The sequence below is a fragment of the Catharus ustulatus genome, chromosome 6 (assembly GCF_009819885.2).
Source record: "Catharus ustulatus isolate bCatUst1 chromosome 6, bCatUst1.pri.v2, whole genome shotgun sequence".
Lineage (NCBI taxonomy): Eukaryota > Metazoa > Chordata > Aves > Passeriformes > Turdidae > Catharus > Catharus ustulatus.
This window is the reverse complement of record NC_046226.1, coordinates 42,023,155-42,039,919: the sequence shown is the minus strand read 5'-3', so window position 1 is coordinate 42,039,919 and position 16,765 is coordinate 42,023,155. Positions and strand designations below refer to the sequence as shown.

The 16,765-nt window shown below is 37.4% G+C and overlaps 1 protein-coding gene across 1 annotated transcript in view; it reads left to right on the top strand.

The window, feature by feature from the left end:
• Positions 1–16,765, top strand: part of TTC17 (tetratricopeptide repeat domain 17) — a 56,006-nt gene that overhangs the window by 26,103 nt on the left and 13,138 nt on the right. The window contains exon 16 of the mRNA XM_033062609.1: positions 2,045–2,231. Within this exon, the coding sequence (XP_032918500.1) occupies positions 2,045–2,231 (187 nt within the window). The remainder of the gene's footprint in view (positions 1–2,044; positions 2,232–16,765) is intronic.

The window sequence follows — 16,765 nt, the reverse complement described above, 5'->3', positions numbered from 1 at the left end:
GATTTGCAATGGATGTTAATTTTCATATAAGTTCTTGACTGCGCCAGAGGTGATGCTGATTGTTGAGAGTATAAACATCTAGAGAAGTTCTTTTAAATCAGCGACACACTTTCAGCCTCCCAAAACCTGTATTATCAACAGTGCCTCCAAGGAATTTAATCCAAGTGTTTGGAAACGTTTTAACCTAAAACAGACATCTGTCAGCATTGTATCTTGATTCTTAAAACCCTTAGTGTGTATGCCACAAAGATCTTTGACTTTACAGACATCTTTCTGTGACCCTTGACTTTTTATCTGTACACTTTTATTTGTCCCTAGGTTATGTCTCTATACATAGAGGAAAACATGTTCTAGTTATTTGGTGGCTTTACTTCCAACCATAGATTCAAACTAGGTTTTTGTATTTCTGAACAGGAGCATGATAAACGTTCTGTAGGTTGTCACCTGTGTCATATAGACAGTTTCTGTATAAGCTGTTTGAACTACTGGACTGGCTAGAACAGTTGTGAAAAGAAAGGGGAAGGGAGTGGCATAGCAGGGAACACCTTTACTCTAGCAGATAATTTTGATCTTATGTTTGAGATGCTTCAGTGAAGTTCAAGTGACTTCTTTCCTGTGCTTCTGCCTCTGTAGTTAGATTAACAGAATTTAAACCTGCCAGCCCATCAGTCACCTGGCATATTAAAAAGCTAAAACCAGGATAAGCTTATTTAATGTAGCATTCAGAAACAAGTTTTCAAGCGTTGGAAAGGAATGTCATCCATTTGGGTGGCAGGTAAGAATACAAAAAGAAACTTGAGAAAAAAAGTATGCTTGAATGATGTGCCTTAAGAATATCACTTGAAAACACAGCCTTGGAGGGAGGAGCCTAGGAATCCTTAGGACCATGCTGTATGAGTAGGGCTCCTCTTAAAAAAATACTTGCAAATCCTGCCTCATTACAGTAATGCGTACTCCTGTTTTTTTCAGGTGTACTCAGTCCTTAATACCTATTGTACCAGAAAAACTAGCAGGAGGCATTGTACTTGAATGGTATTTCCTGGAATATAATGTAAAGTAAATACAAATTAAAATTAATTACAGCTACTGGGAGTAAAAGATGTGCTCTATCAGCAAACGCAGTTAAAAAAAAGAAAAAAATCCTGTTGCTCAGCTTGCACCGTTTTCTAAATGCAGTTTAGTAATACAAGCTGAGTTGGAAAAGTCTTCAGCTACAGCTCAGTCTTCACATTTGTAGATAATCAATGTGAAAAATTGTTTCAGTGGGAAAAACGACTGCTAAATCACATTGCTACAGTTATTATTCTAGCAGCATACTGTTAATTGCAGCAAATTACTTTGTCCAAGTGAAAGACTTTTCAGTCAACCAATAAATGTAATGCTTTACTATGTGCCTGTATTAAAGTGTTGAGTTCAACCCAGTGAAAAAGGTGTTTATAGACTTTACTTTTCAAAAAAATACATACTTTAGGGATAGTAGGCAAAAGCAGTAGACAAAAATACTGTTTTACAAAAAATGGAAAGCCATAAATATGTACCCCTAGGCTAGTGTGGCATTGGTGTTTCCGGTAACCTAGCTTTGCTGAGGTAAATCTGAACATTCTTGGCAAATGCAATGCCTTTGTCCTGCTAGAACACTAGTGATATTTGTACTTTTTTATGGACTTCTAAGGATTCTAAATTGTCTTTACACATTTCCATTTAGTCCTTTGGTATTCTCTGCAGTAAGCATTATATTTCTGATGGTTATAAGTAAGTACTTAATGTTTCATTTCAGTTTGTGTGTATTTAACAGCTGTTTTTTTATTGTAGAAAGATGGAACTCCTAACACAGCCCTATGGCAAAACAGCTTTTGGTTACCACCAATACATCAAGCTGTTAGTTCTCCATTGTAAGAATAGACAGTGCCTGTTTAAGATGTTTTCTAAATTCTTTCCCACCAAATTTTGGGAGGGTGTGACTTGACAAGGGTTTTTCCTAGTTGGCTTCAATCTTAAACAATGAACGTACTTATGCTGCAGTGTGTTGCTTTTCTCTTCACAGCCCCTGACTTTTCTGAGCCTAGGAAACACGTACCTGGCTCAGAACAACATTAGTGGAGCACTGCAGGCCTTCAGGCATGCACTGGATTTGACAACCAAGTGCTTGGAGTGTGAAAGAAGCCTGAAAATGATCCGTTGTTTGCAGTTTTATCCTTTCCTGTACAACATCACCTCTTCCGTGTGCAGTGGTAAGCAACTGGTGAAAGATGGACCACAAGTCAAATAATGTCTATCTGCCTTGGGTGCTGGAGACTTTTTTCCCCCAGGTTCCCACCCTTTTGCTTTACAGTGCTTTCTACCTTTAAAGGATCAAGGTTGAGACATTGCTGTTAATGGAAAAGTTACAGTCCATTAAATAATTGGTTGAGGATGACTTCTTGAATATCTAGAGGTCTTTCACTGGGTGCAAATTACTTCCTGACTGTCAGTAATGCCTTAACAGCACCACCAATCTCTCTTACTGGTAGAGAGGAATGCTGGATTCAGTATTTATGGAAGTGCACATCTACTGCTAGGTTGTTCAACAGCCCCTTTGTACATCCCTTCATGTTTTATAGTCAGCTGGATTTGTTTCCTTAAAGCTGAAGAATTTGATGAAGAACACTTTAGTTTTAATTAATATCCTTTCAGTGTGTTCTGGACTGTTCAGGTTGTCATTTTCTAGAGTTCAGTCTTCAAGGAATAGACTGTCTTGTGTCAGCATCATATTATTTGAATGGGACCTGCAATCACTGCTCTTAACACTCCAAAAATCTGTAAGAATGGTTTAGACTGTCTCCCCCCAAAAATTTAAATATTTTCAATGGAATTATTTATTGTCATTAATGGCTACTTATATTTAAAAAAAATAATAGCTTTTGAAGATGGATTCTTTCATTTTATTCAATCCCACTGAATATTTTCAGTACTTTGTCTGTACTTGAATATGACCAATATGATACTCATGCGCGGTCTTGAAGATGATTTATTAATGTATTTTCTAGTCCCTTCTGTCTCAAATTGTCATTAAGGTATCTTTCTATCTAATATTTTCTTTATTTTCAAGTGTAAAACTCACCAGAGAAATGCTTCTGATTTTTAGCATTGCTAGGACTTCCTCTGAGGATTTTTTAAAATTTGCTTTGCACTGAAAAGACATGGAGAAACCTCCTCTGATTTAGCATCTAGAATTGTGCTGTCTGAACACAGACTAGAGGCCTATCTCTTGGTACAATATGGATGATGCCATCACAGCTGAAATTCCATGACTATGCCATTAAAATAATACTACTTTTTATGGCCCTGTGCATTTTGCTGTGGTGATTGAGAGCCCGTCAGCTGTGCAGAGAAATGAATGCTGTTTGGCTGAGTGGGCTGTAGTGAGTGGTGTAGCGGCCCAACTGATGGATCTCTTGCTGATATCCATAATGTCAACTCCTATGCTGGTACCTCACAATGAATCTCTTAACTTCAGATTGCACTGCTTAGAAAAATCCTAGGAGATACTGTAAGCAGTAATGGAACTTGCACATTTCATCACAAGAGACACACCATTCTAAAAAAACCCAATATTTGTTTACTTAAGGTCTTTTAAAAGTCTATAACTCACATGGTTAAAGTTATTCTAGTCAAACCTTAATCATAGCTGCTCTATGTTGAAGTTAAGCAGAAAGCAATTTAAAAGTACATTCACAGAACATAAACAGTAACAAGTAGTGGCTGTATCTGAACTCCAAAGTTATGTTTTCAATCCTTTGTTTTATGTGCTGTTCTTCCTTAAACTTGTTGTAATGGAGTTTGGTTTATTCTTGGCTTCTGCTTACATTGGTTCCTGATCCCAGATGTTCATTTTGAGGTCAGCTCTTACAGCATATACTATATAGGAAGTTTGTGTTTCTTGAATATAAAGGAAAATCATCTCAAAAGTGCTTTGGAAAAAAGTGTTATCTTGGCCTTTTTTTTTTTGCCAGCTTCGCCACTGATTAGCAAAGTGACCATGAATGTATTCAACATTGGAGTTGGGTTTTGGTCAATAAGGAATTTGTACAGCTGCTAAATCAAGAGGGAGCTGAATATGCCTTAGCATGTTAATATGCTCATTAAATTTCAGTATTCTATTATTTAAGTATTTTACTCTGTATTTATGTTATCCTTCTTGTCTTAATATTTGTTTTTTATTTTTATTTGCAATATCTTTTAGGTCATGTTTTGTTTTAGTGCAAGAAACCTGAAAACATAAACCTGAAAAATAGCATAAATATTCCTTGTACATTCTTGTGCAGAGTGTAAAATAAACATACTGGCTAATTGAGCCCTGATGATGTTTTGTGGTTTAAGTCCAGACTCAGATTTTAAAATTGAAAGGTAGATTTACCTATCTTAATTGCATAAAGTTTCAGAAAATATTTTTTTCTATATACTTCAACTGACTTGAGGAACCTTGACAGGCTACATGAAAATGAGGTTAAGTCTCCAAAGCCAGAATTTCAGAATTTCAATCATGCATACTCAGAAGTCATATTTTCCACTTAAAAGTATCCTGAAATTTTGGGAGTCCTCTCTTGATCCTTTAGTCCAAGGAAAACAGTTGAAAACAGATTATTATTCACTTGATGGCATGTCATAAAGTATTTGTATCCTTTGAGATCGATATGCTGAGAAGTTTACCAAGAATTTGGAATGTCAGATGTTTCTCTGGTTTAATATCTTGTTTTGATGAGCATTCCTTCAGTATTTCTGAAAGTAACAGCAGTAGGCTTCCTGTGCTTTGAGTTGTAGGCCCATGTGATAACTGTGTTTTTGCTTCGCCTGTCAAAAGCCTCTGTTCATGAAAACTGAACTAAGTAGCGAACCACGGAATTCCTTGTTCTGCTGCCGTGAGCCATCGGCAGAATCCAGCAAATGGTCAGTGGGAATTATATGCTAGCATGAGATGAAATATGGGATCAAAAATCTGAATTCATGGCCTGATTTTTGATTACAGTATGTGCTTGGTGTTTATTTCAAATAAGTGAAATAGGCATTTTCTCAAGCATGTTGAGACGTTTGCTGTTAGCACAGGACTTCAGAAGTGTGACACACTAACGCTGACTTTTTGGATGCTTGCTTATATTTTCCTGTCTGTACTGCTACCTACTTCTTTTTAGTAACTTACTTCTAGTATAGATAGTTTATATTTCAAACCCAAGTCACTTCATGCACATAAGAATAAAAACATCTCAGACCAACACTTTTCTATTTAATTTTTGCCTCCTGTATTCAAGTTTATAGAAATGTTTGTTTTTGTTGTAAAAGGATTTCAAAATCTGCAGAGGTTTTGGTGAGGTTTTTTTCTTAAGGAGGATGTGTGTGAAGTGTCCAAAGTTATTCCAACCCTGTCATCTGTAACATGTATTTTAGACAGCTGCAGGAGTTCAGGCAGTTGCATCTAATACAGATAGTATACAGCAAGAGCTCGCACAGTGCCTTATTCCTAAATACCTGAGAAAATGGTTGGAAGATTTCATTCTTCCAGCATTATCCTGTGGTGATCCTTCTAGAGGTGACTTGGCAGTGTTAAGGGTGTTGCTACATCAGCTGTTAGGTTACTGGTGAGTCAGTTCCTGAAGCAGGTTAGGAAACTTGTGTTGCTTGATAGATAACTTCAGCAGCTGTGTCTGACATACAGTTAACAGGACCAAGAGATGTGTGTTAACAAGTGGAAAAAAGTTAATGAGGAAAACAGGGTCAGCTCTCAAAGATGCAGAAATGAAATATTTGGGCTGCTTATTAAGCTTGTGGAGAAAATATCAAAATGATGCTGGCTGAGTGGTTCATTGCTGAGATTTATCTTGCACGCTTCGTGGCTTAAAATATTGCAAGTAGCTTTTATCAGGTATTAAGGTCTATAGAGGACTATCCAGTATGGGATTGTTTCTGTGGCACTTCACTGGCTAATGTAAACATTCAGGATGTTGCCAAGCCTTATTAAAAAGGTTACAGAATACCAGAACAATATTTTTAGAGTGGTGGTCAGCTGACCATTGAAACATGCTGATCTGTTAGTTGCTGTTGGATAAGACTTTTCTCTCTATGTGTAAACAGAATTGTTGCCTGAGCAAACAGCAGTCATTTGTACTCATATTTTTATCTGACTGAGCATCTACCTCTGATTCTCAGTTCTGTTTGGTTATGAGCTGATGCACTTCACATTCTTTTAGACAAGGCCAAAATTCAAAATCTTATTAATAGACTGGTGCTGTTCAAAACATGTAACTTGTTTCAAGCTTCAAGTCTCACTGTCTCACATTCTTGGCAGGATAGTGCTTTTACAAAAGGCTTTGTGCTGCCCTGTGGGAGTATGAGTTTATTATGAGTGTTATGTGCATGCCACCAAGAAACCTGAATCCTTGTATGTAGAGGGAGTGTTTGTGGAAAGCAGTTCATCCTTCTTCCTCAGAGTGAGTTCTGTAATGTGGATCCACTTTAGGCATGGATTTAGTGCCCTCTTGTGGTACCAACACTCTGTGCCACATGAAATCAAAACTGGTTTATTCTATTTCCCCTTAAAATAAAACATGAGAAAGGTGCTTCAGCTTATATGTGTATGGATTTCACTTTGGGCCCCAGCACTTGGGTTCTTACAAGTTAAAGTAAGTTAAAGTTAATAAGCTTATACCTTTAAGCAAATTGACCTAAGGGGGAGAGATTGACCTGAAAGGAAAATCTCTGCTTGAAACTCTAATAGCAAGCTTATGACACATTGAATAACTTCCTTGAATCAACATCCCAGTTTAAGCCTCTGACACTAGTTTGACAGCTGCAATCACCTTCAGTCCCTTTAGTGATTTGAGACACACAAACATCAAGCAAAAGCATCATATCATTTTCTTTACAATAGTGTGATAAGTTGCAGGGATGTGAAATAATTTTTAAATGCACCTTTCACTTAACTCAGTTATTTCCTACCAGTTGTGACTCACTTGATAGTCCCAGCAACAGACTGCTAAATTTTTGTTCCATTTTCTATAGCATTATGTCCTTTTAGACATTTTTATCATAAAAGTAGTTACCTCCTCCTCAAACTGCTGTATCTTGTTCATCCAAGGAATGCTTATCATTTACAGTGCTAATGATGTTGCATTAATGTTAATGGAATAAACATCCCCTAAGATGTTTACTCTTGGAACAAAGGGTATTGAACTTAGCTCAGAATTTAATGGTGTTTAATTGAAGCAAAAGGCCAGAATCTATATCAGTTATATGGGATTCTGAACTGAGCACTTCTGCATGTTTAAAATTCAGCTTTATCTCACCTTTATTTGCTTATTGGCAGAATTCATGAGTGCTCCTGAGCCTTACTGAGAATACTGCCTATATGAATACTCTTTAATCTTTGAGTTTGGTGGGATCTGTGACCATTCGTTTCTCTGTTGCTTTTACTCTCCCTTTTGCCTCATGGTAAAGTTCATCTGTATGAACAGAAAAGTCAACAGCAGTACAGTTTTTTAACAACAAGCAGAATTCTGTGAAGCACATGAACAGCTTGTCAGAGCTCTCAGAAACCCATCATGGCAATAATTTGCCTTGGTCATTTAGCAGTAGGATAGAGAAAGTGGATTCTGTGTGAAACAGTGGCAGTTCTAAGATCATTGTTATCCTTTGAAGTTAAATACTCAATTGCTTATTGCTGCCCTGTACATGCACAGGAGTACACCCATGTGCCTGTTCACCCTTCAGGTTCCTCCTGGAATCTGAAAATCAAGCTGGATTCTTTCTCCCTGTGGCAGGGAGGATTGTTCAGTGACTGTCCATCTGAAGGATCTGCTGGGTGACACACAGGAGGTAGTCTAGGTTACCATATTTGCACTCTGTAGTGCTAAAGGAGTAAGAGGAGGTTAAATTGTACTTGTGTAGAGTGAAAACATCTTGCAGAATGCAGGCAGTGGGGAAATAGAGAGAATGAGGTCTGTTTTTTGTCCTGGTGAAAGCCAACATCCCTGGAGAAGTGAGGGTATCAGGGAATGTCAGATGTGCTTCTGAGTGGAAGATCTTGGAGAAATCAATGTGAGAATGTGCTCTGTGAGAATAATATTACCCAGTTATTTTGGGTTTGTGCTGCTGTTTCTGTACCACTAGCCCGTTAAGGGAAGAAACAGTTCCCAATGTCCACTTTTGCTGCAGTAATCGTAGAATATTAGTGATGTGGTCTTGAATATGTTCACCAGATGCCAGGCTTCTTGGTACTTCTCACTCCTTGGAGCGTGATTTATAAATCATATACTTTTCCTTGAAAAGTCTTCATGCCACATCTCTTGAGCGGCTGAAGGAAGTTGAAGGTGAATGACCTTGCCCTAATACTGCCGCGACAAGCTCACTTTGAAACCTGTCTTTCCTTTACATGAATTTTGCTTGTCAAAACTATACAGAAGATGTATAGATTGAGATTATTAAATTGAAAAATGAATGCCATTATGTTAAACATGGCGTTTTTAGCTACACCAGTATCCAAAGGCTGTGTACTCGCTGATTATGCACATTGCTTTCAAGCTGTTGCTTGCTGGAAAGCCATTAAGAATCTTAAAGGTTTCTGTAAACAATGCATGATTCCTTAAGTATATCTCTGTTGCTCAAATGTCATTCTCTTTTGCATGTGTTAAATATGCTAATGGATGAGTTTGTTTTGCAGCTTCTTTCATCATGCAAAGTATGTCTTGCTATCCTACGTACATGGCCTGCTTATTTCCTGCATGGCAGTGTACCTGACAGCTTCTCCCAACAGTCATCAGTCTCACTTTGCATCATGCTCTTGCGATATTTAGTGCTCTCTATCCATTCTGTCTTTCCCAAGATCAAAAGACCATTGGCTAGCAGAGGAGAGAGGAGAAAATCCTGGCCTCAGCTGCTGGAGTAACTGAGAAAATGAGAATTGCGCTGTGGAAGGGAATTTAGAACTTAGGAGAATTCAGTGTGAGTTTACTGAAAACCATTCAGTATGAAGAAAAAGCAGTACAATATTAAACTAAATATAATGTGACATTTCCCATTTTTATCTGTCTTTACAGTGCAAAAGATTCTTCTTCATATGTTCCTGGATCTTTCCTTTACTTGAGCAATAGCTGCATGTCATGTAGGAGGAGGAGACTTGTCAGGCTCTGCTCAAAGGGAAAAGATTCTCTCTCCAACTAAATTTTCAAAAGTTCATCCTTTCAGTTATCAGATGTATTAACATTTCTCTGCAATGTGTATGGTGCTTTTCTGTGACAAGAATGTAGAGAAAATTATCAATTTGTGACTGTGTCTTCCTCTCTGTTGGAGAGGCTGTCTTTGCCAGTGGCAGTTACTTACATGCAGCTACTACAATTTCTTACTGAGCCTCAATTGGATGAACCACCAAGAGCTGCACGTATTAAAAGAGTTCCAACAACTGCATAAGTTCAACAGCCTTTTTAGGAAGAATAGTAATTCCCCAGCTACATCTGCAGGGAAATGTAGTTTTACAAACGTATTCATAGTTGAGCTGTACACACTGAATGAGTGAGTTGGTTTAAAGCATGTTTGGAAAAGAACATGTGGTCCCCTCTTTGGGAAAAGTGACAATGTCTAGTTTAGTGTCACTAGCAAGTGGCTGAGACCTAGAAGGATGTATTCAACTTGGCCTAAATCTGAGAACCTGTAAAGTGGTGATGTGTGACCTCAGCCTGTAATGAGTCATGTGGAGGTTGTCTCGAAGCAGCATGCAATGCCATGTGCTCAGATTAAAATGAGAACTGCATGCTGAGCCATGAAGTGCCAGGCACTTAACTATCCCTGATCTGTATGCTTTATTGATTTGTTTTTTCCTTTTAAGGTTGGTTGCCTGGTTCATGTGAGTTTGTGTTGTGCTCTGACTGTCCTCAGAGCTTTAAATCTATCATCTGCTCTGGCTACTAGAGACTGAAACTAGGACAGTTCAGCATTTCCCTAGAGGGAGAGGTTGAAGCTTCTTGAATGCAACCGTTTTGGAGAAAATGGACATTCTTTCAAAACTTTTTAGTCTTTCTGCAGTAACTATTCTCTTGTTCTCTTCTGGCAGTGTGAGGAGAGTGTTTTCTTGTTGAATTCTAATCTAGAGTGGTTGGCAGTATTCTTGTCAAACATAACCTTCTGCAGGTATTCCTTACTTAAGAAAAGGCTAATCTTGATCATCACAACCATCAACACCAGGATTTATTTTTTTAAATTCTGTTTATAGCAACAGTTCTGCTTTTTAATGGATTTGTGTAGAATGTGCCTTGTCAGGCAAACTGCCAAGCACTCAAAAGCTCTCTCAGATTAGTAAAGGACAGGCCTACCTGGCCAGTTAGCACTGGTTTGCTGTTTGTGTCAGTACCTCTGCTTTGATGTCCAGTTAGGAGGAACAGTTGCATGGATATCTCTTCCAAACAAATCTAGAAATTCTCATAGATTAATCTGTGAATCTGCGCTTGCTGAGCAGTATAACCTAGTGAAGAGATGCACAGATAAACATAAATACAGCCTATCAAAGTAGTTTCTCAGAATGAAAAACATGTCATCCAGTCTCTGTGGTATATTGTTTAAATTCCAGTATATGGTGTAAACCTTGCAAATCAAGACACACGCATAAGGCCTTTCCTTGGCTTTGGAGTTTCAACCCCAAGCATTCAGAGAAGTGGGAAGCTAGCAGTAATCTATAGTGGAGCTACTAACTCTCATAGAGTTCACCTATATGGTGTCATTTCTCAATAGAGGTTGCTGTTGTACTTAAAGTCCTTTTTTAACTTGAGTTCTTAGGATCTAAAAAATATGTGATGTTTAGAGTAACAGATATGTGGAAAATAGGGAAGATTAGAGAAAAAAAATGCAAGCCACTGTAGACTTTGCTTATGGTAGTGATACTGAAATTGAGAATTGTCTTTGGCTTAATCATAAACAGATTTCAGAATTGTGTTGTGTACAGAGATGTAAATATTAGTCACTTAGTACTCATAGCAAGCCTTCTATTGGGATCTACTGTAGGTGAATGTTTATTGTTAAGAAATTCATAAGTAACTATTTTCTTACCTACTGTAAAAAAATCTGGCCCAAGGAAAAGTCACTGAGGACAAGCCTTTGTCTTCAGAACTTTTATGTGCTTATTTCTCTTGTTTTTTTTTCTCTCCCTAAAGCAAACAAGAAGAAAAAATCATTACCCTTGAGGCACAGACTGAAATCAGAGTGAAGAGCTACTTACCTTCCTGCTCTATACATAGAAACAGGGTCCTCTGAAAGTGATATTTTCGAGTCGTCTTTTATTCACTGACAGGATTGGGGGGGATTACATTTAGATGTTTAGATATTTCTATGTTTTAGACCCTATTCCTGCCATTATAGAGTAAGTTTTTCTGCTTCTAGATGTGCATCCTGAAAAAAAATAAGCAGCTATTTTAGTGGGTAGAGAGGAAGGAGGAGACTGAAGGCTTTAGGTAGTCAATCTCTTTGATTTTCACCTCCCTGTTGCTGGGAGGAAGGTTGACATTTTCTTCTGTTACAGAGTAGCCTGCTGAATTCTTCAGGATATTTTACATGCATGTCCCTTATTAAACTTCATTGTGTTCTATTTTAAATAGGTTTGTCTTTCTCTTTAATTTTTTCCCATGTTTTATTTATCACTGCTTTATATTTCATAAGGAGAATTTTTGTATCTGTTCATCAGGGACTGGTCTGTTATGCAGTGGTGTGAAATTTTTCTCAATATGATCAAGAAATATATTGTTGGCATTTGTATGTTTTGAAAGGTTTAATCAGAGCTGCTGTGATGAGACAAATAGATAACCTTTAAATCTATAGCTAAGCGAATTTAGAGGCAGCTTTTTTGCTACAAATCAGATTTTAAAACTTCCTACAAGTGAGCAGTTTTACCATATAAACCTCTTAACTGGGAAACCATTGTTGCAGTAAATAATAAAACAGGAAGAACTTCTGTATGCTTCATTTTGTGTGCTCTGGTCTAAATTTTGATGGCATAAATTATCATCCTGTTTTTTGCTATGCATCAAATGAAGGCTTTTTATGTAGTGTCTTCTTTGACTATTCCTTTTTGAGCACACCTCTCATCTTTGAAGAAGGGCAACTGGCATTAAAGGGAGGAATTTATGAAAATCAGCTTTTAAAATACTTCATTTTGCTTTTCATTATTTGTTTTCGATACTTCATTTTTTCAATCAACAGTTTGTTCTGTCCTTTGAAAATGTTTATTTTTGTTCTGTAAATTCTGGCTTTTCAAAGGAGGCTTTATATTAAAGGAAAAAGCTAAAAATTAAGAAGTAGTGTTTGTGTGTAAGGAGAAAACACATTAAAAGCCTAGTTCAGAATTTGGACACTACTCATTCTTTTCTGGTAGCCATACAGCTACTCGTATTCATCAGAGTGGGAACTTATCGCAATTTGTCTTTTATTATCCAGAATTGATTATATGATTATATGTGGGTAGTAGATACATCTTTTTAGTGGTTTATCTAATAAACAACTGTAAAAGGCACTGGAAGTTTACTGGTGTTAGTGTTCTGGAGCTGAGTCGTGTGGCTGAAATCAGCAGGGATACTGTTAGGTTCAGAGGCAGCAAGACTGGCCACTGCTTGGACTGGATGCTTTTCAAGTCAGCAGCAAGGCTGTGAAGTGTTTTATGCTTCTGCAGATGTAGTTGCCCGTCTGCTTTGTATCCTTCCTGTGTCCTGTAGTGCACGGTGGATATGTGGTAGGTCTGGTGTATTTCTCTTGAGCTAAGTACAGACCTAGCAAACATTCACAGGTACTGCACAGCCAGCTAATTCTAATTGAAACTTGTCGTTTTCTTCTCCTTTTACTTACCTGCTCTATCACTTTGGTGATCATTTTTCACTAAAAATTAACTAGAAATTCTTCAGTTGTATTTTTATATGCTTGTGTGTGTGGAAAGTAACAATTTCCTTTGGCATTGCTTTTGGAGTTTTATTGCAGCACTCTTGTACAGTTTGGCAGATACGGCCTATGACCTTTCTATAATATTTTTGATGGCAGTCCTGTTCAGTCCTAAGTGTTCTGCAGTTTCTGCTTTCAGAGCTCAATCATGGGATTCATTTTGAAGTATAAATATGTATTTATTTCATGAAAACAGTAAGAAAAAGACTAATTTTAGAGCAAAATCTAAATAGAACCATGTTAATTTATGATTCAGGTAAGCAGAACAGCAATAGCTGCTAAAGCTAGGTCTCTTCTGTAGTTATTGCTTATCCTATCACTTTTAAAACTCACCTCAAAATAAGTGGGTTGGATTTTTTTCCCTTAGCAAATGCTTTGCAATCAAATGGATGTTCATATGTGATTGGAATAACGTGGTTGCTGTTAATGTGTCAGAAGATCTTTAGGAAATTACCATGTTCACCTTGAAAGATCAAGGTAATTAGAGTATGCAGTGTGTTAATCACCAGTGTTAACGTTGCCATGAAAGTCAAAGTTCATGTTTTTATGTTGTCTAGAGGCTGGTCTCCCAAACAGCACTTCCTGTGATACTGCCTGGCTTATTAATGTCAGATTACAACAAAGTCACAGTGGTGCAGAAAGTAAGACAGTTCTTAAGGTGCTCATTTACCCCAGGTATTGATGACTGAGATCCCAGTAGTTCTAGATGCACAAAAGGTTCTGGTAGGTGAATTCTCTCGTTCTAGATTATTATTGTAAACTCTGGGAAATCATATTGCCTGTGACACGAAGCACTGAACAAAACTGGTTCTACCAAAGTGGTGGGTGACGATGTGTTAAGTTTCATTTTAATTTCTCTGATGAATATATTTTAGCCTAATTGTAAATATACAATGTTACTCAAGTAGTGAGCACACACAAATTTTTCATGTGACTTCTGAGCAGTATCATTGCTCATTCTCATATGTGAAGTGGTAATACACCACCCCCTTTTACTTATGTGTCTCTGCATCTGTGTAAGCAGTGACTAACAAAAGAGAAAACTCTTCATTGATGCTCTGCTGCTAAGATGTCTGTAGATGAGACTTCATCTCCATGCAGGGATTGAAACTTATTTCCATTGAGCTCAGTGATATGTCATTCCTGCTGTAAAAAGAAAAAAAAAAAAAAAAAAAAAAAAAAAAAGACCTATCTTAACTGAATTTCACTGTGGGGAATACTAGTTTTAAGCATTCATAAAAATAAGTATGGAGCTAATAACTCCTGTTAGCAGCTTGGTTTCAGTTTGTTCTTTACTCTGACAACTCAGGTATTAGAATGACTTACATCTGTATTAAGTACTGTTCTCTCTTGGCTGTGTTTACCCATAAAGAGGCAAATCATTTAAGTAGCACATATCTCCAGGTAACATGCATTTTGCCTAACCTAATGCAAGTCACTGGCTGCAGCAACAGTCCTTGACTCTTGTAATAATTCAGGAGATAATGCAACTCTGTTTATTCCAGATGGTGGGGGGAAAAAAATCAGTACCTAAATTTAAAATGACTTGATTTTTAGTTCTGAGGCATTATTGTGCCACTGTAATTTCTAAATATGTACCGAAAGCATTTTAAAGGAACTAGTCTGTAAAACATTAGGAGTTAGGACCCTATAATTAGAAATGTCATATTTTGCAGGTTCTGCACTGACAACGAACTAAATGTCAGTAAAAACTTAGTGCTGACCAAAGACACTTGGAGATAACTTTACTTTTTATTTCAAATGTTATTGATTACACCAAATTATGTATCTTTAGTTGGTATGTAGGAATCAAACAGTGAAAATATCTAATGAGATCTCATTCTCTCTGCCAGAGGGAACCACAAGAAACAAACAGCTACAGTGGCAGTTATTTTACATTTTTAGAACAATCAATGCCTAATTTAATGGTGAGGTTTGATAACTTTGAAGACCTTATCGAGGTGCAACACTTCCATGTGATACTCTGGGGGTGTTGTTTGTTCATCTTTCCTCTTTTCTGTACTTCCCATGTTTCTTGCCTTGCCTTAGGTGAGTTGCTTCCAATCTAAGCATTTGGGATCACCCAAATTAGCAGAAATTTGCTCTTAGACAAAAAAAACCCAAAACACGTAGCACCAGAAAAGCTCATATGTAATGAGGAAAGCTTATAATGGTTTCCAGATGTATTTTTTCTGAGAAATGTGGCAACATTAAATATGGTTCAGAATAAGTATTTGTTACCCATTCATAGATGGAGCAAGTCGTAAACTTCAGTTACTGTATTGCTTCTCCCTCCTAATATTTCTCCTTCCTTGTGACAGATGTCAACACTCTGGGTGCTTCCCTCCTTATGGCAAGTGGATTTCTGCTTAAGAGTTCAGAATCACCCCATTCCTAAAGAACTTGAGCCTGACTTTTTGTCCCGTGTTTTTTTGCCCTACCAGCTGCAGTAGTTACCACAGCTTCAGTGGGCATTTGAGAGGGGTCCTGAAAATCATGAAGGTGGATAATATTAAATGGGATGGATAATCTAGTAAATCTTTCCTATATTTAAAGATTGGTTTGTGCTAATGTTGTCCAACTGTGTTCACATTGGCCAAAAAAGTTACAATTATAACAATATGGGAATAGAGTCCTTTAATATGCGATACTGTGCTCTGCTTTTAATCTCTTAGTTTTCAATGCTTCAGTTTAGAGTTTGTATTTGCTTTTTTCTCCAGAGGATTTCCTTTGTAAATTAAGAGCTGCTCTGTGGGTTTTTTCTGCGTCTGCATTAACCTGGTACAGACTATTTGTGTTATTTGCATCACTTACATAAAGGCCCAGACACTTGTTTGTATCATCACTGTGGTTTTTGTTTCATTGGCTGGAATTTGGTAACCAGGTCTCATAATATATATGGTAAGGCAGACTCTGATCCGCTTCCCTCTGAGCTATCTTACCTCTACACTATCAGTGGGAAGAGCGATAACAGCTGCTCTCAGAAAATAAATGAGCAAGAAAGTGATCCTTCTCTAGTAAAAGTTTAGGGTGGAGTAAACTGAACTTACCAAGTCCAATGTAGAAATTGTAGACTTCCAAGTTTTGTGATATCGCTGTGTCAGGACTTTACACCTAAAACTCAGATGTGGAGATTTAGACAGCCAGAATATATATGAAATATTAATAATAAGTAGCTGAGCATTTGTAGATCAGAGGTCACTTTTGTCCTTCACATAACAAAGGTGCTGTAAGTATTGCAGTGATACAGCCAAAATTCTGCAGACAGAGGATGTGCCTGGAGTTTGGGGCTGTGTTGTTCCCTTGCTGGTCTCACTCTCTTCCCCACTGAACTTCCTGCTGGATTTCAGCATTTGCCTGACAGAAGCTGTGAAATTCTGCAGTGTTTCAGTACCACTAGCTTCATGGTTCACTCACTAGAGATCTTCAGCTTCCATTGGTTTTTCAATTAGCATTTTTGTATACAGCAACATCAGACAACTGAAAGCAGCAATTTGAAAAAATTAGGTCACTCGGGTTTCTATATATAGCAACTCTCAGAGCCCAAGAAAGCCAGCACAGTCATTTAGTCTGTTTTTAGCTGTCAGTGTTTGTAAATTAATATTAACAGAGTTGATGTTAAGTAGAATTTTAAGTTCCATGATTTTTTTTCTTTTGCTTGTACTTTCCAGCTTTTAAAATTATTGTTGGCATTCATAGTTGGCAACTATGAAAAATAGTTGTCTGGGTTTGAACCCCTTTGCTTCTTTATACTAATGAGTGGATCTTCAAGAAAGGAAATTGAGATCATCACATTACTGAGAAGTGCCTGACTTATATAGTAATC